Source organism: Castor canadensis, chromosome 8 (assembly GCF_047511655.1).
Source record: "Castor canadensis chromosome 8, mCasCan1.hap1v2, whole genome shotgun sequence".
Taxonomy (NCBI): domain Eukaryota; kingdom Metazoa; phylum Chordata; class Mammalia; order Rodentia; family Castoridae; genus Castor; species Castor canadensis.
In genome coordinates, this window is record NC_133393.1 from 12,913,346 (window position 1) to 12,940,467 (window position 27,122).

At 39.4% G+C, this 27,122-nt stretch overlaps 1 protein-coding gene across 2 annotated transcripts in view; it reads right to left on the reverse strand.

The window, feature by feature from the left end:
- Cdc5l (cell division cycle 5 like) overlaps nucleotides 1-26,145 on the reverse strand; it is a 44,116-nt gene extending 17,971 nt beyond the window's left edge. Inside the window, exons 1-13 of one of the 2 annotated variants that reach the window (XM_074082033.1) lie at nucleotides 25,861-26,145; nucleotides 23,099-23,202; nucleotides 21,585-21,746; nucleotides 20,798-20,925; nucleotides 19,503-19,602; nucleotides 15,913-16,131; nucleotides 14,318-14,462; nucleotides 12,779-12,967; nucleotides 8,013-8,161; nucleotides 7,097-7,259; nucleotides 4,966-5,130; nucleotides 4,347-4,427; nucleotides 3,834-4,076 (exon numbers count right to left, since the gene is read on the reverse strand). In XM_074082033.1, coding sequence (XP_073938134.1) covers nucleotides 3,834-4,076; nucleotides 4,347-4,427; nucleotides 4,966-5,130; nucleotides 7,097-7,259; nucleotides 8,013-8,161; nucleotides 12,779-12,967; nucleotides 14,318-14,462; nucleotides 15,913-16,131; nucleotides 19,503-19,602; nucleotides 20,798-20,925; nucleotides 21,585-21,746; nucleotides 23,099-23,202; nucleotides 25,861-25,905 — 1,893 coding nt within the window. In that variant the 5' untranslated portion in view covers nucleotides 25,906-26,145. The remainder of the gene's footprint in view (nucleotides 1-3,833; nucleotides 4,077-4,346; nucleotides 4,428-4,965; nucleotides 5,131-7,096; nucleotides 7,260-8,012; nucleotides 8,162-12,778; nucleotides 12,968-14,317; nucleotides 14,463-15,912; nucleotides 16,132-19,502; nucleotides 19,603-20,797; nucleotides 20,926-21,584; nucleotides 21,747-23,098; nucleotides 23,203-25,860) is intronic. The other variant, XM_020157158.2, reaches the window with a different exon arrangement.
- Between the last annotated feature and the right edge of the window lie 977 nt (nucleotides 26,146-27,122).

Sequence of the window (27,122 nt, forward strand, 5' to 3'; positions counted from 1 at the left end):
AACAAAGCAATTTTAACATACTTAATAAAAATCTAGAACTTTATGAAAAAAGAAATGATATTTTACACTGAAATTATACGTGGTAAAAATTAACAAGTTAAGAAAGAATATGAAAGTCGGACACCAGTGGCTCATGCCTGTAATCAATCCTAGCTACTCGGGCAGTAGAGATCAGGAGGGTATCAGTTTACAGGCAGCCCCAGAAAATAGTTCTCAAGACCGTATCTTGAAAATATCCAATATGAAACAGGGCTGGTGGAAGTGCTCAAGTGATAGAGCACCTGCCTAGCAAGAGTGACGCCCTGAGTTCAAACCCCAGTACAGCCCAAAAAAAAAAAAAAAAAAGAGTGTGAAAAAATTTTAAAAAGAGAGTACAGCTAAGTTATCTTAAATAATAACAATCAAGAATCTACACAAGAGGCCACGAATAGCCAAGGCAATACTCAGTAAAAAGAACAACGCTGGAGGTATCACAATACCTGACTTCAAACTATATTACAAAGCAGTAATGATAAAAACAGCATGGTACTGGCACAAAAACAGACATGAAGACCAGTGGAACAGAATAGAGGACCTGAATATGAAGCCACACAATTATAACCAACTTGTCTTTGACAAAGGTGCTAAAAATATACAATGGAGAAAAGACAGCCTCTTCAACAAAAACTGCTGGGAAAACTGGTTAGCAGTCTGCAAAAAACTGAAACTAGATCCATGTATATCACCCTATACCAATATTAACTCAAAATGGATCAAGGACCTTAATATCAGACCCCAAACTCTAAAGTTGGTACAGGAAAGAGTAGGAAATACTCTGGAATTAATAGATATAGGCAAGAACTTTCTCAGTGGAACCCCAGCAGCACAGCAACTAAGAGATAGCATAGATAAATGGGACTTTATAGAACTAAAAAGCTTCTGCTCAACAAAAGAAATGGTCTCTAAACTGAAGAGACCACCCACAGATTGGGAGAAACTATTTGCCAGCTACACATCAGACAAAGGACTGATAACCAGAATATATAGGGAACTTAAAAAACTAAATTCTCCCAAAATTAATGAACCAATAAAGAAATGGGCAAGTGAACTAAACACAACTTTCTCAAAAGAAGAAATTCAAATGGCCAAAAAACACATGAAAAAAGGCTCACCATCCCTAGCAATAAAGGAAATGCAAATTAAAACCACACTAAGATTCCACCTCACCCCCGTTAGAACAGCCATCATTAGCAACACCACTAACAGGTGTTGGTGAGGATGTGGGGAAAAAGGAACCCTCTTATTCCCACTGCTGGTGGGAATGTAAACTAGTACAACCACTCTGGAAAAAAATTTGGAGGCTTCTTAAAAATCTAAACATTGATCTACCATATGATCCAGCAATCCTACTCTTGGGGATATTCCTAAAAGAATGTGACACAGGTTACTCCAGAGGCACCTGCACACCCATGTTTATTGCAGCACTATTCACAACAGCCAAGATGCCCCACTACTGACGAATGGATTAAGAAAATATGGTACTTATACACAATGGAATTTTATGCAGCCATGAAGAAGAATGAAATATTATCATTCGCAGGTAAATGGATGGAATTGGAGAACATCATTCTGAGTGAGGTTAGTCTGGCCCAAAAGACAAAAATCATATGTTCTCCCTTATATGCAGACATTAGATCAAGGGCAAACACAACAAGGGGATTGGACTTTGATCACATGATAAAGCGAGAACACACAAGGAAGGTATGAGGATAGGTAAAACACCCAAAAAACTAGACAGCATTTGTTGCCCTCAACGCAGAGAAACTAAAGCAGATACATTAAAGCAACTGAGGCCAATAGGAGAAGGGGACCCGGAACTAGAGAAAAGGTTAGTTGGAGAAGAATTAACTTAGAAGGTAACACACATGCACAGGAAAGCAATGCGAGTCAACTCCCTGTATAGCTATCCTTATCTCAAACTAGCAAAAACCCTTGTTCCTTCCTATTATTGCTTATACTCTCTCTTCAACAAAACTAGAGATAAGGGCAAAATAGTTTCTGCCTGGTAGTGAGGGGTTGGAGGGTAAGGGAGGGGGTGGGGGGAAGGGGGGAGAAATGACCCAAATGTTTGTATGCACATATAAATATGATAAAAAAGATGAAAAAAAAAAAGAATCTGTTAAGTAAATTGTAGCTTCAAATTCTTTGAGGGTGAATTCAACTTTGATACATTGTAAGAACTTTTGTAAATGTAACAATGCACCCCTAATACAATTTTTAAAACTGTTTGGAACAAAAAGGGATTTAAACAGATAGATAAGAGGATACTTAATATTATTTGTTTCAAATAATCCCAATAGTTAGGATTATTATCTTCAAACTTGTATTAGAATTTATCATCATAGGACCTCTAAAGACAACAATGTGCTCCGTGCTTCAGGTTTCCAAACATATGATAAATTTTAGACATTTCCTAAATTCCTCCTTCTCCTATTTTCACTCTTAGAAAAGAAAAGAAACTGAGCAAGTACTCAGTTTAGTACTCTAAATCCCAGGTCAATAATCAAATGTGTTTACCAAGGAGCAGGCACTCAACAGGTCACATTTCCCTGTCCTGCTTACTAAAAAAAAAAAAAGCAGCTCAAAGTTACTTAGAAATCAGGGGCAAGTTATTCAAATATAAGCTACGCCCTCCTCCTTTTCTCTATTGTGCAAAAACCCTACATAAATATGTATTACTCATGGAATAAGGAAAACAGAAAGTAAGAAACTGAAAGACAGGTAGGGAGAGGGAACGTGCAGGGGAGAAGACAGGAAAAAGAACCTTGCCATTTCTCCCAAGTAGGCAGCAGCCCACTGCAAATCAGGAAATCTGTCGCTGCTCCTCAGGACTGAATGCTAAAGAAAAAAAGACGGAAGCTAAAGACTACTTATTTCTGTCTTGGTCTGTTTACTGCTGTGATAACAGGATAGCAGAATCTGGTTAATTTACAGATTTATTTTCATAGTCTGGAGTCTGGAAAGTCTAAGACTAAGGGCCTGCATTAGTGAGGGCCTTCTGGCTGCATGAGAATGTGGCAGAGAGCATCACTCCCAAAAGAACTCACCCAACTCATGAGGGTGGTGGAGCCTCCAGACCTAATCACTTCTTTAAAAGGACCACATCTTAGTATTGTTACAATGGTAATTAAATTTCAACATGAATTTCAGAAAGGACATTCAAACCATTACAGCTTAGAATTATATAAGAATCATATTTTCTTATATAATTGTAGTGACTTCTATTCATAATCACAGCTGTTTGCTCTATCAATGGAAAAAAAAATAATGCATATATAGGACATAGACTTTATGCTAGAAATCATTTCTTTACTTTATCATGCAAAAGAGTAGAAGGAAGGGGCTGCAGGAGTGGCTCAAGTGATAAAAGCACCTGCCTAGCAAGCATGAGGCCCTGAGATCAAACCCTAGTGCTAACAAAGAAAAGTTAAAAAAAGTAGAGGGAAATCATGTGAGGGGAATAAATTCCATAGAAAGTGTTTCCTTTTGGGCTGGAGGCATAGCTCAAGCAGCAGAGCACATGCCTAGCAAGCACAAAGCCCAGAGTTCAAACCCCAGTGCTGTCATAAAAACAAAACAAAAAATTATTCCCTTTCTATCAATACGTAAGTGGCTTAATCAATAAATATTTTTAAATTGGACAGTCCCCAACGAAGGATGGTTTTAACTTTTCCAAATGCTTCAGTTGTTTATGATTATCAATATGGTCAAGTTAGGTTCACATTTTGTCCATGACACATGGCATCTAATGAAGGTTTCAGCCTCATGACAGAACTATTTCTGCTCCATCATACCTTTTTTAGCTCTTCTTTGGAGAACTTTTCATAAGGGTTATGCTCCAGATAGGTAATGTGCTCTGAATTATTGGCTCCAAATCCTACAGCTTTTCCTTTTTTATTTCCAGATGGTTCATAAGGGTGATGTAGAAGGTCATAATGAAGCATCGTGATCATTTCTTTTTTGATCAGTTCTTCACTTTTCTGTAGATCTGTTAGAGGTGGTTCTACATTTAAGGGTCTTAGAATAGTTTCATTTACCTAAAATTTTAAAGCAAGTACAATTACCAGACATGTCACTGCAACATACTAATGTTACTGCTTTTACAGAATAAACTAATAGTTATACATTTCCAAAAGTTATCTTCCTCTTCTAAATTCTTAATAGTCATTGCAAAGATTGGACATGGGAACTACTTTACTGCATTCTAGAAGCAGATGAAATTTTTTGTAGCCTTTATAAGACATCAACCATGTTTCAAAAAAAAACAAAAAACCTTAAACTTCTAAATCAGAAATTGTAACACTTACTTCTGACGGCCTTGGCAAATCTTTCTGGACAGCCTTGTGCATTCGTTTCATTTCTTTTACACGCTCAGCTTCTCGTATGGCCTAAAAATGGATTTTATATCCATTATTACAGTCTATACAGTATTTGACACTTCAGATCAAGTAAGTTCAAAATCTAAAACTGTAGAAATCTGTAGGTTTTTAAAAAGGTAATGTTGAGCCCACAAAAATTAATCTACTAATTCTCATTACAAATACAAGCTGAAAACTTCCGATATCTGCTAAAGCATTCTCCAAATAGACCCGGCTCTACCCGCCAAGTCACCACTCTCCTTATTATTCAGTGGCAATCAGCAACACAGAGACTTCCACAGCACAACCCTTTCCTTCCTTTTCACCCCAAATTTACTGATCTTTAATTCAAAAAGCCAACCAATGTTTCATGATTTTGAAATTATGAATAAAGTGATAACACATTAAAATTTCAGGCAATTGTAATTCAAAGTAGCTAATAGAGCAAGACACAGAGTCATCATCCTCTGCTCCTCTACTGATGTCACTTGTGCAGGGAAGTCTCACGTCACATTCCTTACACCTATTGACATATTCGACTCACCCTCTTTCCACTACAGGGACCCACCTGTTTGCGAGCATCCACGTCAGCGGCATCTTCAATGTAAGTATCATCTACTTCACGTTCTTCCAGCTCCTTCTCAGCATTTTCTGGTAGAACAATTTCAAAATCATTCTTAGGGGCAGGAAGGCCCAACAACCCCATACGGAGATGTTCACGGGATTCTCTTTCCTGTAGAAAAGAATTGATCCTTCTAAATTCATACATCTTAAGGATTCAACCAATATTCTGTAAGTTTCTAAAAAGAAAAAGATTAGCCTAATATTAATTGTAAAAATGACCGCTGAGTTCAGAGCTAAGCTTTTCATTTACTTTCTTTTTTTTTTTTGAGATGGGGTTGCCCCATCCTTCTGCCTCTAACCCACAGTGCTGGGATCCCAGGCAGGCACCACCATGCCCAGGTCAATTTGTTTAATTCTTATATAGCTATTCAGAGATGGCATTAGTTGATATCAATTAAATCATTAAAAGAATGTAAGACCAGCCTGGGCTACATAGTGAGGTCCTACCTCAAAAAAAAAAAAAAAAAAAATTAAATTATAAATTGAAGGGGGTGGGGGCAGGGGGGAGAAATGACCCAAGCCTTGTATGCACATATGAATAAAACAATTAAAAAAAAACAAAAGCAACTCTAAAAAAACAAATAAAAATTATAAATTGAAGATGGATCAGTATCATTGAAACTTCTTTTCTAAAACATCACAATGATTTTCTATGGCATCAGATAATAAAACCCAATGGCAAAGTAGTAAAAGCAGTGCCTCACGCTTGACCCATACTACCAGCCCTTTTATGCTGTAGTTATTTTGGGGATGGGGTCTCCTATTTTCCTAGGGACAGCTTGGATCTCAATTCTCCCATTTATGCTTCTTCCATTTATGCTTCTTCTGTAGCTATAGTGACAGATGCACATGCCCAGCTTGTATGTTGAGATGGGGTCTCACTGACTTTTTAACCCAGGATGGCCTCAAACCACAATCCCCCTTATCTCCACCTCCAGAGTAGCTGGGATCACAGGTATAAGCCACTGTATCCAGCAAAAAGTTAACTTTCATAATTAGCTTTCTGTGTCACCTTGAAAAATGTACAAAGGAAGCCAGGCATGGTGGTTCACACCTGTGACCCCAGTTATTCATGAGGCACAAATTAGGATGACGGTGATTCAAGGCCAGCCTAGGCAAAAAGTTAGCAAGACCCCATCTCAACAAATAAAGCTAATGTGGTGATACACACCTGTGATCCCAGCTACACAGAAGGTATACATAGGAGGAAGGACTATGGTCTAGAGCCCCGGTAAAAATACAAACATGATTCAAAAACTAACTTAAGCAAAAAGTGTTAGGGTATGACTTAAGTGGTAGCACTCTTGAAGGCTCTACCCCAGTATAAGAAGAAAAGAAAGAAAGAAAGAAAGAAAGAAAGAAAGAAAGAGAAAGAGAGAGAGAGAGAGAGAGAGAGAGAGAGAGAAACAAAGAAACAAACAAAGAAACAAACAAAGAGAAAGGAAGGGAGGGAAGGAAAGGAAAGGGAAGGAGAAAGGGAAGAAAGGGAGAGAGAGAGGGAGGGAGGGAGGGAGGGAGGGAGGAAGGAAGGAAGAAAGGAAGAAAGGTCACTGAAATCAACAATAAATGTCAAATTAAGCTTCACTTTGAGATCTAAGCTGTCCTAAAAATACAAAGGTAACAGAAAAGTGTGGGCTCAAAATCTAATTTAGGAGGCATCTGAAACTCAAAATTTAATTTATAGAAATAGAAAAAATTGAATGCATCCTTCAAGAAATGGGCATATTAGTAAGTGAAAAAATTAAAATCACATGAGATACATGGAGCAGCTTTCAGCCCTTATCAATATTCGCAAGCATATGAAGATTAAGAAAGTAGGTTTATGAGCTCAAAAAGTTCCCCATCATCAAGCCTTACAAATAATTTTCCTTTTCTGGCATCAACAGGCTCAAGACTCCTGAGGCATCTGTGAGATACACAGATGGGGGGCAGTTTGACACGTGAGAGGTGTTAAAACTTCTTAGAGTTGGAGAAGTAGCTCAGTAGTAGAACATCCGCTCTGTTAAGGCCTTGGGTCTAATCCTGGCACCACCAAAAAAAAATTTTCTAAGTATTAAAAGGGAATTGACATTTACCATCTGCTTCACATAAGACGGATCACTGTAGTCTGCCATTCCATCCTCTGGATTAATGTTTAACTTGTCTCTGAGTGGTGTTCTACCTGGGGTGGAGTTGGTGACTGGCTTGGGGGTTGTTCCACTCCGGGGAGTCAGCCCTTCAGCTCCGTTGGAAGGAGTCCTTGAAAAACAGAAGTTCCAATTAAATAAAAGTGCCATTCTTATTTGGAGTATGCTTTCAAATATTCTTCACATAAATAATCTCACAGGAAATACAGAAAATAAGGAAGGGGGGTCCGGCTTATATGTATTCTTTAGGCATGAAAATGAACTGATTATTTACCAATACTTTGAAATTCCTTAAAAATAAGACTGATAAACAGATATGGGATAAAGCAAATATAGTTTACTAAATGTTAATCAAAGAAACTAGGTGGTGGGAATATAGGTGTTTATATTTCCATTCTTTCAACTCTTCTCAGTGTTTGAATTTTTCATAATAAAATGTTGGGGAAAAAGCAATAGTAATACCCTCGTCATGAGGGTTACAAGTTTTATAAAATTCACCAAGTGATTATTAACAATGAATTGATCTACTCTTTAAAAGCAAACACAAAATATTCAAAAACAGGGGCTGGTGTGCGGCTCAAGTGGTAGACCACCACCACAAGGTTAAGCACCACCCAGCACCACCAAAAAAGAAAAAGTGTTCAGAAACAAACCGATAGCATCTAAAGCTTTGAAAAAATCAGCTCTAGCATTTAACCATGTCCTGGATAGTATTATGTTATTACCACAATAAGGAGAAATCAAAAAGGCAAGCTGAACACTTATTTCCATTCTCTGTCAGTATTACTAAAATAGGCAGGCTGTCCAAGTCTCTGAATTTGAGTTTTACTAAAATATAAAACATACACAATACCATGCACAATACCTGAATGGGGTAGAAAGAACTGTGTTTGGTGTCTGTACAACTTGCCGCTGTGGAGTCACACCAGAGAAGTCACTCTCATGCAATGGGGTATTAAGTCCACCTTTTAATGGGGTGTCCACGTTGGTCAAGGCCATGAGGTTCTGGGCTTCCTGATTAACAAAAAGGCAAAAAAAAAAGGTTTAACAGTTTAGACAAGTTAGTAGAGGCCTCTTCCTATCCTACCATATAAATCATGAAGCAAGCAGAATTCTTAGACATGTTCTCAATTAAAACCAAGAGAGAAAATGAATACTGGGCCATGGCAGATTTCAGTATTAAAATCCCTTTTGTCGACCCAAGACCTCATACCAGAAATCCTAGAATAAAGTTTGCATGTCAAGGTATGCTGTTGTGACCACACATATGAAAATGTCGTAACTCAAAAGCTTCTCCTACTAGATGTGCCGTCTCGCTTTATAATCATAAAGTACTAGGGATTCAAACTTCCCACTGTGAGCTGAAGCCAAATGTTGGAACACCTAGGTTCTATATGGCTTCATCACTAGCTCTTTTTCTAGTCTTCATTAGCATCTCTGAGTCTCAGTTTCTTCTACTGGAAGGTTAAGATACTCCCACAGTGGCCTATCCACTTCACAAAACTCATGGGATTAGGTTCCTTTCAGAAGTCTAGCCTGACCTCTTTAGGTAGAATTGCTAGGCACAGTGGCTCATTTCTGTAATCCTAGCTACTTGGGATGTGAAGATCAAAGGATCAAAGTTCAAGGCCAGCCCCCCATCTCAACCAATAAAGCTGGGCATGGTGGCACACACCTGTCATCCTAACTATGCAGGGAGCATAAAAAGGAGGATCATGGTCTAGGAAGGCCAGGCATAAATACAAGACCCTATTTGAAAAATAACTAAAGCAAAAAAAGCTGAGGGTATGGCTTAAAGGTTATCTGCTTAGTAAGCATGAGGCCAAAAAAAATGACTATGCTCCCCGTAGTCCCTCCTCCAATAGAACCCTGTCCTCATTACTATCTTTACACCTACATATCTCTTAATTCCCAACTCAGAGTCTGTGGCAGACTTTATTTTCAAAAACGGCCACAACCGTATCTCTCACACTGCGTGTTTAACCCAGGCTCAATACTCCTCCCATTGAAAGGTGGGGTCTCTAGGGCTGAGGATCTAATTCATTGGTTAAGTGCTTACCTAGTATTAGTAAAGCCCTGAGTTCAAACCCCAGCACCACAAAAGAAGAGGATGGCGGGGGGTGGGGGGGAGGACAGGAGGAGAAAAAGTTGATAAAAATGTGGGATAAGAAGAAGAGGAAGAAAAGGGGAGGAAGAGGAAGGAGGAGAAAGAAGGGAAAGAAAAGGGGGGGGGAGATCTTTTTCCCCCTCCTCTTAAATACAGATGGGCATATAACCAACAGAATGTAACAGAAGTAAAACTTTCTTATTATAGCCATCCTACAATCGCACACCCTAGGTATGAAGTGGTATCATATTGTGTTTCTGATTTGCATTTCCTAAATAGCTAATGATGATGGATCATCATTTTATGTGTTTATTGGCCATTTTTCTTTTTTCAAGAAATGACTATTCATAATCTTTGCTCATTTTTAAATTGAGTTATCATTTTACACTGAGTTGTAAGAATTCCTTGTGTTTTTCTAGATATTAGTCCCTTATCTTATAGATAGTTTGCACATATTTTATCCTATTTTGTGGGTTGTCTTTGGGTGAGACAGTCTCACTTTGTAGCTCAGGTTGGCCTTGAACTCATGATCCTCCTGAGTGCTGGGATTACAGATGTTCACCACCACATCCAGAGCTTCCAGTCAGCTTATAATTGCCCCCCCACCCATTCCTACTAAACACAGGGAAAGAGCAAAAGACTGCCAGACATTTGAGAGAGATGCAGTATGAAAGACAGAGGTCAAACAAAAAACTTAGATACTACCATGGGGGAAAAAAAACTTACAAAAAAACCACAGTAATTAATAGCCCCAGAGAAACGAGATTAGTCATGAATTAAGAAACGTTTTAAAAGATACTGAAAACATTTTACAAAGATTCTTAGAATTAAATAAATAGAAATTTTTTAAATGAATAAAGATAAAACTGGAAAATCTTCTACAAATAAAGTCAGTAAGACAACTAGAAAGGAATGAAGAAAACTGGAAGTTCATAAAGAGATCAATGAAAAGGAGGAAATTTTCTTTAATTTAAACTAATCTTTCCAAATTGAAGGCCATGAGTCTGCAGAATAAAAACATCCACCAAGTACCTGCTTGAAACCAGGTATCATGCATGTGAAAAATGTTTCCTACTGACATTCTGAATAGCAGAGGAAATTTCAAGGGCAACAGGGAAAGCCAGAAGACTTTGGGGCACTATGATCAAAACTATGATCAAAAACATTTTCAATCTGGAATTCTATAGCCAATTACACTATCAGCCAAGTGTGTAGATCAGTAACTTATAGATATGCTATGTCTTAGAATCAACCTAAGTGTCCACCAATGGAAAAATGAATTTTTTTAAATGATATATAGACAAAATGAAGTGCCATTCAGGCTTAAAAAGAAACCCTGCTATGTGGACAGCATGGAGGATATTATATTAAGTGAAATAAGCTAAGCACAGAAAGGCAAATCCCACATATTACTTGAGTGTGGCATCTGAAAAAGTCAAATTCGTAGAACAGTAAAACCAAGGTTACCAGAGGCACGAGAAATGGGGAGATGTCAGTCAAAGGACACAAAATTTCAATTAGACAGGAAGAAATAAATAATCCTTTCTTTTCTTTTTTTTTGTTTTGCGGGGGGAGAACTGGGGTTTTGAACTCAGGACTTCGTGCTCGCTTGGCAGGCGCTCTCCCTGAACTACAGCCCCCAGTCCTTTTCACTGTATCTTTTGAATAGGGTCTTGCATTATTTTGCCTGGGCCGGCCTGGCAGGCAGTGCTCCTACCTATGCTTCCCACAATAGCTGGGACTACCAGCACTTACCACCATTCCCAGCTTAGTTTTTGCCTGGGCCAACCTCAAACCAGTGATTCTCCAGATCTCTCTGCCTCCTGAGTAGGATTACAAGTGTGAGCGAACTCGCCTGACTCTAATCTCTAATTCAAGAAATCTTTGTATCATGGTGACTATAATGAACAATTTGAAAACTGCTAAGAGAGTAGATTTTAAAGGCTCTCTACACACACACACACACACACACACACACACACACACAAAAGAAAGGTACGTGAGGTAATATATGTTAAATAGCTCGATGGTTATTCCACAATCTATACGCTGTGTTGTACTCAAAAAATACATGCAATTTTTATTTGTCAATTGGGGGGGAGGGGGAGGGGGCGGAGTGGGTGGTAAGGGAGGGGGTGGGGGCAGGGGGGAGAAAGAAACCAAGCCTTGTATGCACATATGAATAATAAAAGAAAAATGAAAAAAAAAAGAAAATTCTACCTCCATGAGCTCTTTCTCAGAAAGCTACTGAAGGAGGTATTTCATTAACAAGGAAGTAAACAAAGAAAGCCAAAGACACAGAAGCCAAGAAAGAGGGAATCCACAGAACTTTCTTGGTGACAGTGAAAAGAAGTCAAAATAACAAACTGCAAACAAGATCTAAGAGGAATCAGCCTCCTGATTAGAGCATCTAGAAGTTCTGGGAAACACTTCTTCAGAAAGATGACACGAGCCAAGGTCTGAGCAGATTACAAGAGACAGGCAATGTAGAGAAACTAGAGTTGAAGTAGTGCTAAGTATCAAAACAATTAGTAACTGAATAAAACAAAACACTATGCAGCAAGGTATAGTATTGTACTGTACACTGTAACAAATACTATGTATTTGTACCCTGTATATAAATTATAAGGCACTTCATGGCTCAGCAGTGAATAGTGTTTATAAGGTAAACTTTGAACATGAAACTACAGAAAGTTACAATATAACCATTATGAAAAGCAGGAATTCTGAAAAAGAATACATGCATTATAGGAGACACAGAAGTGAGCAAGCCAACTGTTCAAATTCTATATGGAAAGACAATACCTAAAACCAAAAACAACTAAATAGCAAGCATGTTAGAACAGAGTAAAAGCAAAGAGCTACAGAACTGGGAGTAGCTCAGCTGCTGAGCGCTTACCTAGTACACACAAGGACCTGGCTTCAACTTCTAGCACATAAAAAACTTGCAATCAGAGCCTGTATAGAGCAAGTGATGAGAGGAACAACTGTTTTTCTTACTAAGACTTACATAGCTGTTTGACTCATGAATCAAGGCTTTGAAATAATATTTCTATTAGAGAAACAATGAAATGTAAGGGTACTAAAATTCTTAACAGTTTTTTGTAGATACCCTAGGAACACATAGAGCTGTGTATACTCTATGTGCTAGAGAGGCAGGCATACTTTATCAAGCCAAATGCAAGAAGTTTTTAAAATTGCTGACCATACATACCTGATTTCTTTCTAAGATTATTCAGCAACATGAAATTTTAAGATGCTGTGCTTTGCTGTCAGGTACAAAAGACCAATGAAGGTGGAAGTTCTGGCTTTTGAAATGCTAGGAATTAAGATGTAGAAATGAAACCACCTAATCACTGAATCGCTGACTTAGCTTCTATACTACAGAAATACTCTGGGATCTACGCATTCAGGACTCAAACTGCTGATCCTAAAAGAAACACAACCAAACCACTTAGGGTTCTCTTTCATGACACCTTTAAGATAATAAAGTGAAAAACTCACTCTACCAGGTGACGCCATACCTGCAGAATTCTGTCCTGGGAAGCTGGTGTTCGTGGTGTTCTGAGAGCAATGCTGTTGTTGGTGACGTTGTACTCAGACAAGAGAGTGCTGGAAGCAGAGTTTGTTATGCCGGATTCCTCAGCGGTTTGACGTGCAATTTCACTTGCTTGGCCTACTTTTACAACTTCCTGGAGTTCCGCATCTGAAATCTAAAAGAACACAACATTTTAACTGTGCATGATGGAGCTTAAAATTTTCGTATTTCAGAAAGACGACACTGAGCTGTGTGATAAACACAGGGTGTGCTGTACTATTCTTAACTTTTTGCGGGTTTAAAAGTTCTGTAGTAAAATTTTTAAAACCCTCCCCTACATATTGTGGGAAAAAAAATTCATGTATGATATAAATAAAATGAGCTAGAATGGTTGTTTTTACATACTTAAATTCTTTCAAACCAATATATGAATTGATAGATTGATGTACCAATTGATAGATTGATGTACATAAAATAAGTATTAGTACAAATTATCAATACGAGAAGAAAAAAGACTGAAAAATAAATAAAACACCACAGTCCACTGAGCCCCAAGAACCCTATGAAAATCTATCTCAGTAAGAAAATTACCTAAGTAATTTTATCAAAATAAATATCATAAGGGGTATTAAAAAAAAATTACAGGCAAAATTCAGTTAAGAAACACCACTCAGGGCTGGTGGAGTGGCTCAGTGATAGAGCACTGTCTAGAAACATCACTCAGTCAGACACTGTAGTACACACTGTAACTACAGCACCTGGGAGGCAGAGGTAGATGCATCAAGAGTTCGAGGCCAGCTTGGGTTACACAGCAAGTTCCAGGCCAGCTTGAAATGCAGTGAGCTACTGTCTCAAAAAGACAAGGGAAAAAAGAAAAACACCACTACAGCTAGAAACAGCACGTGACCAGATTCATTTGCGCTCATGCTCACAATCATATGTTGGTACGCACTTACTTGGGGAAAGCAGCCCTCCTAGTCTGGAGGCTTTTCCTCTTCTCTGACACCTGTCCAATTCTCTAGCACTCCAGCACTCAAAGCAAGCAAAGCTACTCAAAGTTCCCACTTCTCACCAACTGTAACTAAGTCAAAGCCCACAGCATGTATTAAGATGAATTAGATTTATGTATCTCTCCTCTCTACAACTCCCACACTGATTTTCACAGTTGTTATCTCAAAAACAGAAGCATGACACAGGACATTCCCTCAAAAAAGGCAGCGTAAGATCGACCAAGCCAAATCACAGCTACCCGGGTCAGCGACCATAAAAAGCCTGGAGCTCTAACTTGCTCACAAATTGCCAAGAATTCCGTACTAACCATTTGCTGTAATAATTTATAGAGAGAAGCTGTTGCTTATTTATCATGCAGTATCTCAATGACTTAGTTCTAGGTGTGGCTCATGCATTACACAGTGAATTTTTTATAAGCATTCAGCACAAGCCTGAGACACAAGCTCTCAATTGCCAAATAAATGACATAAGCACATAAATTCACACAATAAAAAAACTGCTTTTATCAGATTACCTGAGGAGCAGGAAGTACTAGTTTGCTTCTCTTTTTAGTAAATTCAGAAACACCACTAGTTTGAAGAATAGCTGATGGTAAGTCAGATTCTTTCTTCCTTTTCAAATGCTGTTTATCTTTTTTTCTATCTCTTCCTTCTTTTTCACTGTCAGGAATCAAGGAAGAGAAGAGATTTTTAAGTTACACTTAAGCAATATCATTAAAAGCCATATATTCATATCCTTTGAACAAACGATCCCATTCCTAAGGAAGGAAAAAAAAAGACAAAAACAATACATATTAAGTTGTTCTCTACACCATTACTTAGATATTTAAGAAGAAAGTAAACTTTGACTAGAAACAGAATTAAAAAAATCAGGTACACTAATTTAAATACTAAAATTTAAAACATGAAACTATAAAGATTATAAGCAAAATATTATATGTAATACCAAAAAAAGCAGAAAGCAATTCCTATACCATGTTCACTCAGAAATGTTTGTACACAGGAAAACAATGAAGCTTATGTTAAAAAAAAAAAAAGTACATGAAGCAGCTAGAATTAAAACACATATAAAATTTTTAATTTCTCCTTAAAATTATGATTATTACTATTTTTAAAATTCACACAAAAAAAATCTTTAAGGGTATTTTAGTAGAGATAAATAACACCCAAACATTGGGAGAAGCCTAAAATCAGGCTCAAGGAAGCCTTTCAAAGTTCTGAAGTATCTCCCCTTATCTTCTCCCTGCCCCCAAACTAGTCCACTCCTTCCAAATAATGAGTTTTCTTTTCTCCTTTAATCTCTTTATTTATAGAGCCTACCTAAAGCAAGGTGCTACTTTGAGAAATAAATACAATACACTCAAGAAAATCCTGTTTCACCGTGGCTGACAGGTGCTTAGTAAATATTCATGTCAACAGAAATGGAAGGTCAACAGAAAGTAGCAAACTAAAAGAAACCTTGATAATCGTAAATTGTTCTCGCTACAATGCACAGAGAGAAGACTTAAACTCTTAAAACTCTTTAAAAATAGGCAAAATCCTCTGTACTCTAAGACATAAACATTACAAATACATCTATCTATCCCCATCAAGTGAAAAGATTTAAGAATGTATCAGAATTTTTTTCTTTTAATTTCATTTCAATAAAAACAAGGGAAAAGGACTATGTGTGGTGGCTCCATAGCTCAGGGGTTAGAGCACTGATCTTAGGACTGGGGGCTAAGAGGTAGTATGTGGTTGCCTAGCCAGGCCCTGAGTTCAATCCCCAGTACCACCAAAAAAAAAAAAAAAAAAAAAAATCACTAAAAAAACCAAACTAGGTTTGGACAGACATCTTCAGGCCATTGTAAAACACCTAACTTGTTCACAAATGTACAAGAGTATTAAGACGTGATCAGTAAGAACAGCACACGAGAGACAAGCGCTATCATTCAAGAGACACTAAAAACATGGCAGCCAAGATCACAAAGGTGAACCAAGGCAACAAATAAAAATGTAAACAGGCCACACTGTGCTAAATAATAAAACTCTGCCTCTTACAAAGGCAATTCTTGCCCACAGAATTCCTACTATATACCTTTCTATTTCCAAAATCAGAAAGACAACTCACGATCTTAGCTCCCCATCAAGATCCTGCTGTCTTAATTTTCTGAAATCTGCATCAAGGGCCTGGTAGTTTTCCTCAGATGTATCATAAAAACCAAGAGCAGGTTTTTTTTCAAAGGGAATTTCAGCATTATAATCAACTCCTCTCTTCTTTTTTCTTTTCTTCTGAATTTCTATGCCAGCTGCTCGAAGTTCTCTTCTTTTCTGAAGGGCAGCAAGACGCCTGAAGAAAGAGAATGAAAAATCACCTTGAAAACCATACACCATGGGGCAAAAACAGATTACTCAGCAGAGTTAAGAACAATCCAGTTATCTGTGAGAAGGATTATTTATTTAAACCTTCACTTCATACAATTCACCAAATTCCAATTTTAATTTAAAGGCACACAATAAAGCAAACAAGGAAAGCCAGAAGGAGCTATAAATACGTATCTATCCCCGGATAAAGATGTACTTACTAAATTAAGTAAATGTTACAGGAAAAGGAAAAGATCAACAGTTTTGAGATTTAAATTTTATAACTCCACAATACTATATAAAAAAAAGCATAAAGGCAGGGCACAGTGGCTCAAACCTGTAATCCCAGCTACTCAGGAGGTGAAGATCAGGAGAACTGAGGTTCGTGAGACCCCATTTCAACAACAAAAAAAGCTACACATGCCTATCACTCCAGCTGTTGTGAGAGGTTTAAGGAGGACGCCCACAGTCCAGGCTGGATAGCACAAAAAAACTCTAGACCCTACCTGAAAAATGATTAAAGCACAAAGGGCTAGCGATGTGGCTCAAGCAATAAAGTACAAGCCTAGCCAATGCAAGGCCAAGTTCAAATCCCAGTAATGCCAAAAAAAAGTTTTACTTAACTGGTAATTTACAAATCACAAATTAAATTAAAAGATACCATTTGTGCATATCTAACTTAATACCATTCTGTTTTTTGTTTTATTTTCATGGCAAAGGTACAAAACATGGGCAATCTGTCAGCAAAGATACTAAGAGAGTCAGCTGGGATAGCTTTCTTCAGAGAGAATTTAGAAACATGCGTTAAAAGCCTAAAGATTTTCATACTTTTTTAAGCCAACAATTTTATTTCTCTGCCTGTAGCCTAAAGAAATAAATCCGAACATGAGCAAGGACTTAAACTATAAAACTCTTCAACCAAGCACTGTTTGTAACAGTGCACAGAAATTCCAACCTAAGGGCACTCCCAAAACCAATGCAAGCAGTGGTAAAAGGCAATTGAGAAGAAACTGACAGATTCATTCACTGGAGAGACTCTAGGCCCACTATTTGCCAGACAGACTGAAAAATAGCTGGGAGGAACCCCAGCTATCTCAAACAAACAAATCTCAAACAATAAGCTCAAGAACTATCCCTCCAAAGGAATTCAAATTGGACTGGATCAGTTTACAGAGCAATTTATACCCTAGGACACTGCTGAAAACTTCTGGGTGTAGTCAGGGAAAGGGTGTCAAAGAGGGCCCTGCCTAAACCATCCCATTCTAGAGTAACTATGGGAAACTCAAGACTGCCCCTACATAAGAAGAACCATCAGAGTCTGCATATACCTGGGAGCGGAAAAATTGAGAACAGACTTCACTAAAATAAAAAGAAGTACTAAAACAGATTTCATCAAATAAGCAAACAGGCAACTAACAATAAACTGGGGGGGAGGGGCACATACCCAGAATTACTACAAAATATCATCTAAAATGTTCGATTTCCAAGAAAAATATTTGAGACTTACAAAGAAAAACAGTTACAAGGAAATTCAGTAAGATTAACAGCTGACTTCATATATGGTATGATCCAATTCTGCATAAGCATTAGTTGGTCTGTATACGCATAAACATACACGTATATTGACAGAGAAAAAGAATTGAAGCTTATATTCCAAAATGCTGAGCTAGGGGTTAAGGCTCAAGGGGCAGAGTACGTGCCTCCAAAATGTTAAACCTCCAAAACGTTAAGAGTAATTTTATTATTTATATGTTAGCAAAGACTTTAAATCACATTAGAAAAACCTTTACAAAGTCATGCCAAGGGAATAAATAATCAAGCCACATAACTCTGTATCAACCATGTCCCAAAGTAAAAATATTAACAGTACTGGAAGGAAAAATGTATTATTTTTATAATCAACTTCAAATGCGTTAAAGTTAGAGGATAGATCTGGAGTTTTTTAACATTTAAAGTAAATAACCCTGCGCTACACTCTGCATACAAGCCAATCCAATCTGTGATGGGATGTATGTGCAACGTAACTTATCAATGTGTACAAATTCTACAAGAAATCTGCAAAATTGTATTTAAAGCAGTCAATGCTAGCCAAACTTGGGAGACTTTTCATATGCATTTACTATAATCCTGACCCATCCACATATGGTCAAAAGGCTCTACACAAAAATGGAAAAGTGAATTTTCAATCTTACAATATTTAACCCTAAGTAGTGTACAGAATAGAAAGGTAGCTGAGGCTGGGTAGAAAACTTAGTACCTCCTCTTGGTTTCTGTTTACTATCCCAAGGCCAGTCATGCCTCCATCAAAAGCAACTATTTGAGACTAGTAATTGGTCAGCTAGTCCAACAAGCATCCTCAGACATGAAATCCTCCGTTGCAGGATCTGGCACTTCAAAGTCATTACTGGGGAAACCATGAACACAGTGCTCCTCATCAGGTCAAGAGACCCTTCCTGGCTAACCTGGGGACCACCAAAAGGCACTGTGTGGGCTGGAGGGCAGGTAGAGGGTATCCCAATGCCTGAATCCCAGAAGCTAATAAGCTGTTACACAGTTCAGATGATCTGTTTATTGACTTCATCTTTGTTTCTTGACCATTAGAAATATCAATTGTGGATTTAACCAAAAGGAAATAAGGAAAATGTAGAGAAACTCCTGGGTAAAACACAATGCCTAATATATTTCATCCACTGTTTATAAATGATCATTTCTATGAGAGCCTAAAATTTGGTTCGAGACTCATTAACTCCCTCTACGTTCAGCCAAGATTCTTGTTTCACAGCCAGTGCCTGTGCAATACCAATAAAGAAGAATAACTAACTGGCAGTCACACAAAGTCCTCCAGCCACCTGATTCCAAGATGCTGCAACTGATCAAACACACTACACTGGGTAAAATGCACATTACTTCTGCCATGTCTTACAAAATCTTTTAAAAGATGTATTTTTTCCCTGTAACTACTTTGAAATGGTTAAGGGGAAATAGATTTTTTTCAGATTAATAAAGAAGCAAAGAATATCAGCAAAATGGAAATTGGACAACTCAGATTATTATTCACCAGACGGTCAATAAACAGTGCAATTTTATTTTTTTTTTTTTTTTGCAATATTGGGGTTTGAACTCAGGGCCTACACCTTGAGTCACTCCACCAATCCTTTTTAGTGATGGGTATTTTTGTGATAAAATCTCACAAATTATTTGCCCAGGCTGGTTCTGAACCCCAATCCTCCTGATCTCTGCCTCCTGAGTAGCTAGAATTATAGGCATGAGCCACCAGTGCCTGGCAAATCGTGCAATTTTAATTGTCCTAAAGATGCAAAGACTAATTCTTGAACATGGAAGAAGAAAACCTTTTACCTTGCTTCTTCCAGCTGTTTCTCTCTTGCTTTTCTCTTGGCCTTCTTTCCCTGAGTATTAGCCAGGCGGGCTCTAGCTTCAGAAAGCATCTCAAGTTCATCTGCAAAAATAAGAAGAGAAACCAAGCTCCTCTCTAACATAAGCAAGCTGTGTCAGACATATCCTAGTGCTTAAAATGAGAAAAGAATATAGACACTCATTATATGGTATAGCATAAAGGAAAACAGCTTGAGCTTTGAAGTCAGAGAAACCTAGGTTAAAAACCAGGCCCCTGGCCAGGCACACAGTGGTACACACCTGTAATCCCAGTACTCAGGAAGTAGAGTCAGGAAAGATCACAAGTTTGAGGCCAGCCTGAGCTACGCAGTGAGACCCTGTCTCAAAAAACCAAGGATTGGGGATGCAGCTTAGTGGTAGAGCACTTGCCTAGCAAACACAAGGCCCTGGGTTCAAAAAAAATTATCAGTGACTCAATTTCCAGGGGAGGCCCTACCACCTGTATCTTTTAAAAGTTTCTCAGGTGACACGAAGGATGCAGCCAGCCTAACCACAGCCTGCTTTAGGAACCACAAACATTTTTAAAACACGGCAAATATTAAGTGCTTGCAACAACCCTGTGAGGTAAAGCAGATCTTATTGTGCATCCAGCAAGAAAAAAACCAAAGCTGAGAGAGACTATGTGACTTGCCTAAGGTCAAATAGCTAAGAAGTGGCAGACATGGACTAACATCTGTTCCCAATTTGTGGTTCAATGCCTCACAGAACTGTAAGTCTCCATCACTATACTGCAGTATCGTCTTCCCCCAGAGATTAAATCATCTGCCTGAGGCCAAAGGACTGAGGTCCAATCTCCTGCCTTTTGCCTCTCTCTGTGGAACAAGAATGAGAAACAGGATCCTTGCGGCTCCCCTCTCGCTTCTGAGAAAACTGGCCAGCAGTATTCCACTGCTCCATTTATCAAATGACTGGAAGAAATGGAAGATAAAGAGGTATTTTCCCAAAAAAAGCAACTATCCTAGCAGAGTGTGATAATAAACTCTGAAATCCCAGCACTCAGGAGACTGAGGCAGGAGGATCTTTAGTTCAAGGCCAGCCAGGGCAACATAGTGAGTCTCTGTCTCAAAAAAAGAGGAACAAGAAAAAAAAGCAACAGAAAAGACTGGACACATTTGGAAAGATACTTAGAGAAACAACTGTTGACAGACTGGTATTCAAAAAGTCAGAAGAGTTCATTCAGGAAGGAATAAAAAAGCTACAGTTACCAAAGAAACAAATTCCTCACAAGATACACTTACCCTCATCCATATCAATTGGATCAGGCCGGGCTGGTTTTGTTTCTGGATTTGGATCTATTTCTCCAGGTTTAAGTTTTCGTGGATCATCTGTTGTTTCCTCTTCATTGTCCCTTTGGGCAGTTTTGTCTCTAGAAAAAAGCCCAGATCAATTGGTTGCAGTATCATACCACTTAGTATTAGAATTTCTAGGTTTCCTAGCTCTAGCACTTTTTTTTCCCAAAAAACTGAATGGATGGGCATTAACAATATAAAGTATTTTTATTATTAAAATTCTCTAAGTAATCTCAGCCACACAGGAGGAAGAAGGAGGACTAGGGTCCAAGGCAGGCCCAGGCAAAAATGCAAGGCCCAACCTGAAAAATAACTAAAGTGAAAAGGGCTGGGGGCATGGCTCAAAAGGTAGAGTGTGAGGCCCTGAGTTCCAACCCCCATACTACCAAAAGAAAGGAAAAAAATAAGAAAAAGAATCAAAAGGTTCTAATAAATCCTCAGCAGTGTAATTATGGGTGACCTTCATTTTGTTCTCTACTTTTTCCCCAAATCTTCTATGATGAACATGTGTGGCTTGGACTTTTTAAATTGTTCTTTTAAAAAGTAAATAACAGAAGACATAATTTTGATCAACCAAATAACATTTAGAATATAGAATTCAGTAGCTTTAGCTCCTCTGGCTTTAGTCACATTTACAGTTAAGTTTCAAGACAGGAAATGCTAGAAGTTTGTTAAACCTCATTAACATAAACAAGTATTTTTAACTGCTTTTATTTTTAACTAGTGATTTACTTACAGGAGAAATTCATAGTGTTCCAAGCACTGGGCTGCTGTTCTTCCAATGATTGGTGCAATGGTCCTCCACTGAGTTGGCATCAACTTAGCCAAGTGCAAGAGTTTTTCCTCCTCTTCTCTGGACCACTCTGTTTTTTTAATGCTTGGATCCAACCATTCATACCTATTAAAAAGATATCATTTTTATGCTTTAATTGCTCACCCACTATAAATATCCAGTTTATACATTAAATACACTGACTTCTACTGTATGAAAAAAGTGCTTTCATCCTTTAAGTGTTAAAGCTGTTCTTTTTGACAACAGAATATTCACTGTGAAGTTAAACTTAACTCATTCAGTACTGCCCATCTAACTATATTCTACAATGCAAGATTAGTAATGCTTTAAAAAAGTAATTTGACTAAAAAGTGATCATATGTCTTCTTTTCCAACTATCGTTTATTTTTATTTATTTTATAGGATTTGAAATTATATGGAAAAAAGACAATACCACCTTTTTTTTTTTTTTTTAACAATGCTTTTAGTTTTCCTAAGTACTTTCTGTTGCTTTGATTCTTAAAAACACCTTGGGTTACTTCTTGAACATTTCACTTATTCCCATTTAAATGCTTCTCAACATTGTAGGCTTTTCTTGGCATGCTTTTAAATTTAAGTAAAAGTACTACTGCATCCTCTGCCTTTCCTAATGTCCACCCAACACACCTGTTCCATCCAGTACTTAGCTGGATGAAAGGTTGGCAAAAAGGAAGTAAGTCCTCACAATCACTGGAGCAGAAGTAAAATGCCACTAAGAAAAACAGAACCAGTTCTTCCGTGTGAAACCATTTTCCGCTTCAGAATCTAATCTCTACATTCTGGTCCTTTCCCCTATCCAGATGCCTAAGAAATTCTGTCACACAAAGCATGCTCCCAGCAGCAGGTGGGCTGGAGCCAGATCACTCATGCCAAGAACACATGAAAATAGCTTAATGTGTCCACATTAAGTACCCACAGGGAACTGTGATTTAAAGGATGACACTGTAGGTATAGTGTTGCCTTCTAGTGTGTTTTCATGTAGCAAATATACAATATTTTAATTCTATTATGACAACTATTATGAGCTTGCCTAAAAAAATTAACCATTGTTTGTCATTTATTTCTTTGGAAAAGTAAGTTCCAAAATAACCAATTACAAATTCTGGAATACAACCTATTCATAAGGTGGGGCCCATATGTCCCTAAAAGACTACATACTTCACAAAGAACTCTGATCACAGTAACTCATTGAGATGGAGCCTCACATCGCCATCAGTTAATGACAAGTATTAGAAAACAGGGGCAGGATAGAGAGGAGAGAAAAATAGCCTAAAACTACACAGAAAGCAAGCACAGCTAAGTCTAAAATCCCACCTCCTACTCCATACTTCCTGTATCATGACATGTTTTTGTTTTTGTTTTTGAGAAGATTCAAAGAACTCAGATCTCACTCATAATCAAGGTGGCTTCCTGTTTACCACTTATTAACTGGTACATACCATCTGGCTTTGCACTGTTTTGCTGATTTCCTATGCAGCAGCGAGGCAATCCTAGACCACTGGTTTTTCCCATATTTCATTACCGCTGCTTTCAGAATTTCATCCTAAAAGAAATGCCAAAGAAAGAGTCCATTCAATCACAAAACTTCAAGTGAGAAAAAACAATTAACTGATAAGGTTGTTGTGAGAGACATACGTACATACAAACACACATACACATTTTTTTTAAAAAAGTATAAAATCTTCATTGACCATTAATGATAAACATCAAGCAAGAATGCAAAGTAGCCGGGCACCGAAGGCTCACACCTGAAATTCTAGCTACTCAGGAGTCAGCAATCAGGAGGACTGCAGTTCAAAGCCAGCCTGAGCAAATAGTGTGAGACCCTACCAACACAAAACAGGGCTGGTAGAGTGGCTCAAGCAGTAGAGTGCCTGCCCAGCAAGCATGAAGCCGAGTTCAGACCCCAGCACCAGGCTCACAGAATGGCTCAAGTGGCAAAGGGCCTGCCTAGTAGGGGTGAGGTCCTGAGTTCAAACCCCAGTACCACCCAAAGAAAACAGCAAACAAACAAAAACCCAAACCCCAGTACCACCCAAAAAAATTCCTTAAAAGGGTATCTTACCTATACCCCTCACCAAACAGGAAGTAGAAACTTTATGATAGAGACTAACAAAATATATTCTCAAATGTGTAGCTGCTATTCTCTTCAAAAAGGTACAGCTCATTCATTTATACATTCATCCAAAAAAAGCACTTCCTGAATACCTACCTTGAACCAGGTCTGTGTACTTGGGGGAACAATCAAACAGAACACATCCAGGACTCAAGATGCAACTTAAGGACCATGGTTATGCATGGCATTTCCTCTCCAGCCCCTTAACCCTCGCAATGACCCAAGAATTCACAACTCAGGTTTAACCTAAAAATTGTTTCTCCCCATCCCATCAGCTCACCCAGTCTATCTCAGACTCTAACTACTATTTCACCAGGGCACCAAACACAATATGGAATACATCAATCGCAGGGCAGCCTGACAAGCTAAGCCACAAGCACCAGGGATGGAGCCACAGATGAATGCACTGTAGGGTTTTTCCACATTGGACTTGAGCTACATGCCTTATACTTAAGACTGTCCACTCCATCTCTGCTCCCATTATCAGAGATTAAATAAATACGCCATGCCCACTGCATACGAATCCTGTTGTTACTCAATTTTGTACATCTGTCTGTCCCTCAGAAGTCATCTCTTCTCAAACAGTTGCCAGTGACCCACACCTGTAATCCTAGCTACTTGGGAGGCTGAGATCTGGAGGATGGCGGTTTGAGGCCAGTCCAAGCAAACAGTTCATGAGACCCCATCTCCAAAATAACCACAGCAAAATAGACTGGAGGCATGGCTTGATGGGTAGAGTACCTGCTTGGCAAGCATGAAGCCCTGAATTCAAACCCCAGTCCCACAAAAAAAGTCATCTCTTCTCCACTTTATAAACAGCCTAGTTCCTTCACTGCATGCTGGGGGTATTTTCAGTGCCTTCATTCACAGCAGAACTTTAGTGAAGTTCTGCTACACTCTATCTTGAACGACGTCTATGTAGTACATAACTACCCTACTAAGACTCATGCCCAAACATCCGCCAGGCAAACTACTTCATGTCGGTTACTATCTTATGTTCTAGGGATACCAACACCTGCTCTTCTTGCAGGTCTGTCTGGTGAGGGAAAAAGCACGGAGCACTGACCTATTATGTGCCCGACTGTGATCTAAGTGTTGAAAATCATCCTTAAAAGAGGTAGGTAGTTTTGTCTCTTTTAGAAAGAAGAGGAAACTGAGGCTCTGAGAGGTTACAAAACCTCGCCAACATCACACAGGATATGGTACTTGCCAAAGGACAGTGCAGGCTATAACGAGTGGATGAAAGTGGTACCGTGAGATGCAACTGACTCTTACGGGGTGAATGGGCAGAGATTCCAACAAGTAAAGGAGATTTGCAGGATGGTCGGAAGGATGCCAAGCAATAGGAAGCTATTCCAAGAAGCAATAAGATGTAAAAAAGAGCAACTAAAAATGTATTCCAGAAACTGATAAGTTCAATGCACTCTGCGTACAAAATGCACTAAAATCTACTTCTATTTTACTCCCTTGCCTACTGCCTTTTGGCGCACCCAAGGCATTGTCCACATTTCTGGAAGCAGACACTACCTCCAAAAGGCAAAGGTGGAGAGTGACAGGAAGGTGAGAAAAAGCCCTTGGGATCTGTCGGGAGAAGAGACAGGTTGTGTCCTGGTAACAGAAAAGCAGAGGAATGAAGGCATAACCCGGAAAGCAAACTGCTTCCCCTCGGCAAAAAAGTCAATGAAAAGCAAAGTTGTGCCCACAGCGCCTTCTCCGTTTTCATCAGAGAGGGGCGCGGTGCTCGAGCAGAGAGAAGGTGGTGCCCCCAAGTCCCCCGCCACAGAGTTCCTCCGAGAGAGGACGGGGGCGCGTCCTCAACCCAACAAACGTCCACCAAGGGCCTAACAGAAGCCTGGCAGCGAGCGCGGAGCCGAGAGGCCAAGTGGCCAGATCGTGACCCCTGTCCTTGAAGCGCTCAAACAACGCGCGGCAGCCCACTCGGAAAGGGACCGCAGGTCCGCCCTCACGCTGTCCCCACGGAGACCCCTCGGGGCATCCACGGACCCCCAACCCCCGTGCGCGCGCGTGCGCACAAGCTACCGGACCGGGCGGAGGGCAGCCGACGGCGGGAAAAGGAAGGCTCACCTCGGTATTCCTCCACACGCCTCCTTTGATCATAATTCGAGGCATCTTGGCAGTGGAGTGTCCCGGCAAGCGGCCGAGGGGCGCTTCAGTAAAGTAATAACGGCGCTTCGGTCACGGGACGCGAAGCCGCCACTTCCTCCAAGCGCGACCTTCTGCTTTGACGCGATCTGCGCAGGCGCAGGGGGAGGGGGGGCGCAAGAATAGCAAGTCTCGCGAGATCTCGCTGGCTGAGGAAAAAGAAGAGCCTTATTACAGATTCAGTGTGTGGGAAGACTGGAAGAAATCATCACGCTGCTCTGGCCAAAGCGTCGGATGCCGCGCGCATGTCCGAGACAGGTTGGAGAAAAACAATATTCTCGCGAGATTTCAGTGGTGGCACTTGGCTTGGGAAGGTAGTGGTGGGATTGGTCATGACGTCACGCAGCGGCCGGCGGTGCGAACGTCCTGCGAGTGGAGTTCAGAGCAAGCTGGTTAGAGAAGAGCTTTGTTAGTGTTTCAGTAACAGGAATTTTTCACTGTTTACTCGAGAAAAGCTTTTAAGGTTCAGTTCTCTAACCCGTAAAAGAGAGAAAATAATAGTACCGAGCACATAGGAATGCCTGAGGATCAAATGAGATAATAAACCCAGCACGATCATCTGATATATAAAATAGTGGCCGTTATTATTGCTAGAAGGGCAACGCAAACTTGACTTCACCTCCAAAGGAATCCGTGGTCGTCCCAGAAATCTGCGGAAATGTCACACCGAAAGTTTTTCATTCATCACTATCACCGTGGATCCCCACGATGTGGGGCTCTCTGGATCAAGAAAAGAGTTTGGAGGTCCATCCAAAGTACAAAGGGATTTTTAGGTGCATCACCCCCGTTTTGTCACCCCCTGCTCCCGTTCTGAGGAGCTGGTTCTGGCTGGATTGACATTTACTTACCTGAGGTAAACATTAAAAATTCTAGTTTTCTCCTCTTTTTTACCACTAAGAAACTATGTAAGATAGGGCTAAAATTAGGGGCAAAAGGCGGTGGCACCACCACCAAAGCATGGTTGGGGATCAGGGTTAGTCACCCCCCACTACCTTCATCATCTCTCCCAAATAAGTATACACAATTTAAGATACTGTCTTGCTTTGTAAATCCAATTTCAAGACAAGTCCTAGAGCTCCACCCCAAGTCCCAGATTGCCATCCCTAAGCCCCTCCCGCATTTAGAAATTCCACTAGCCAGCTTTGGGAAAAGCCAATGCTCTGGTGTCAGCTTACTACAAAAGG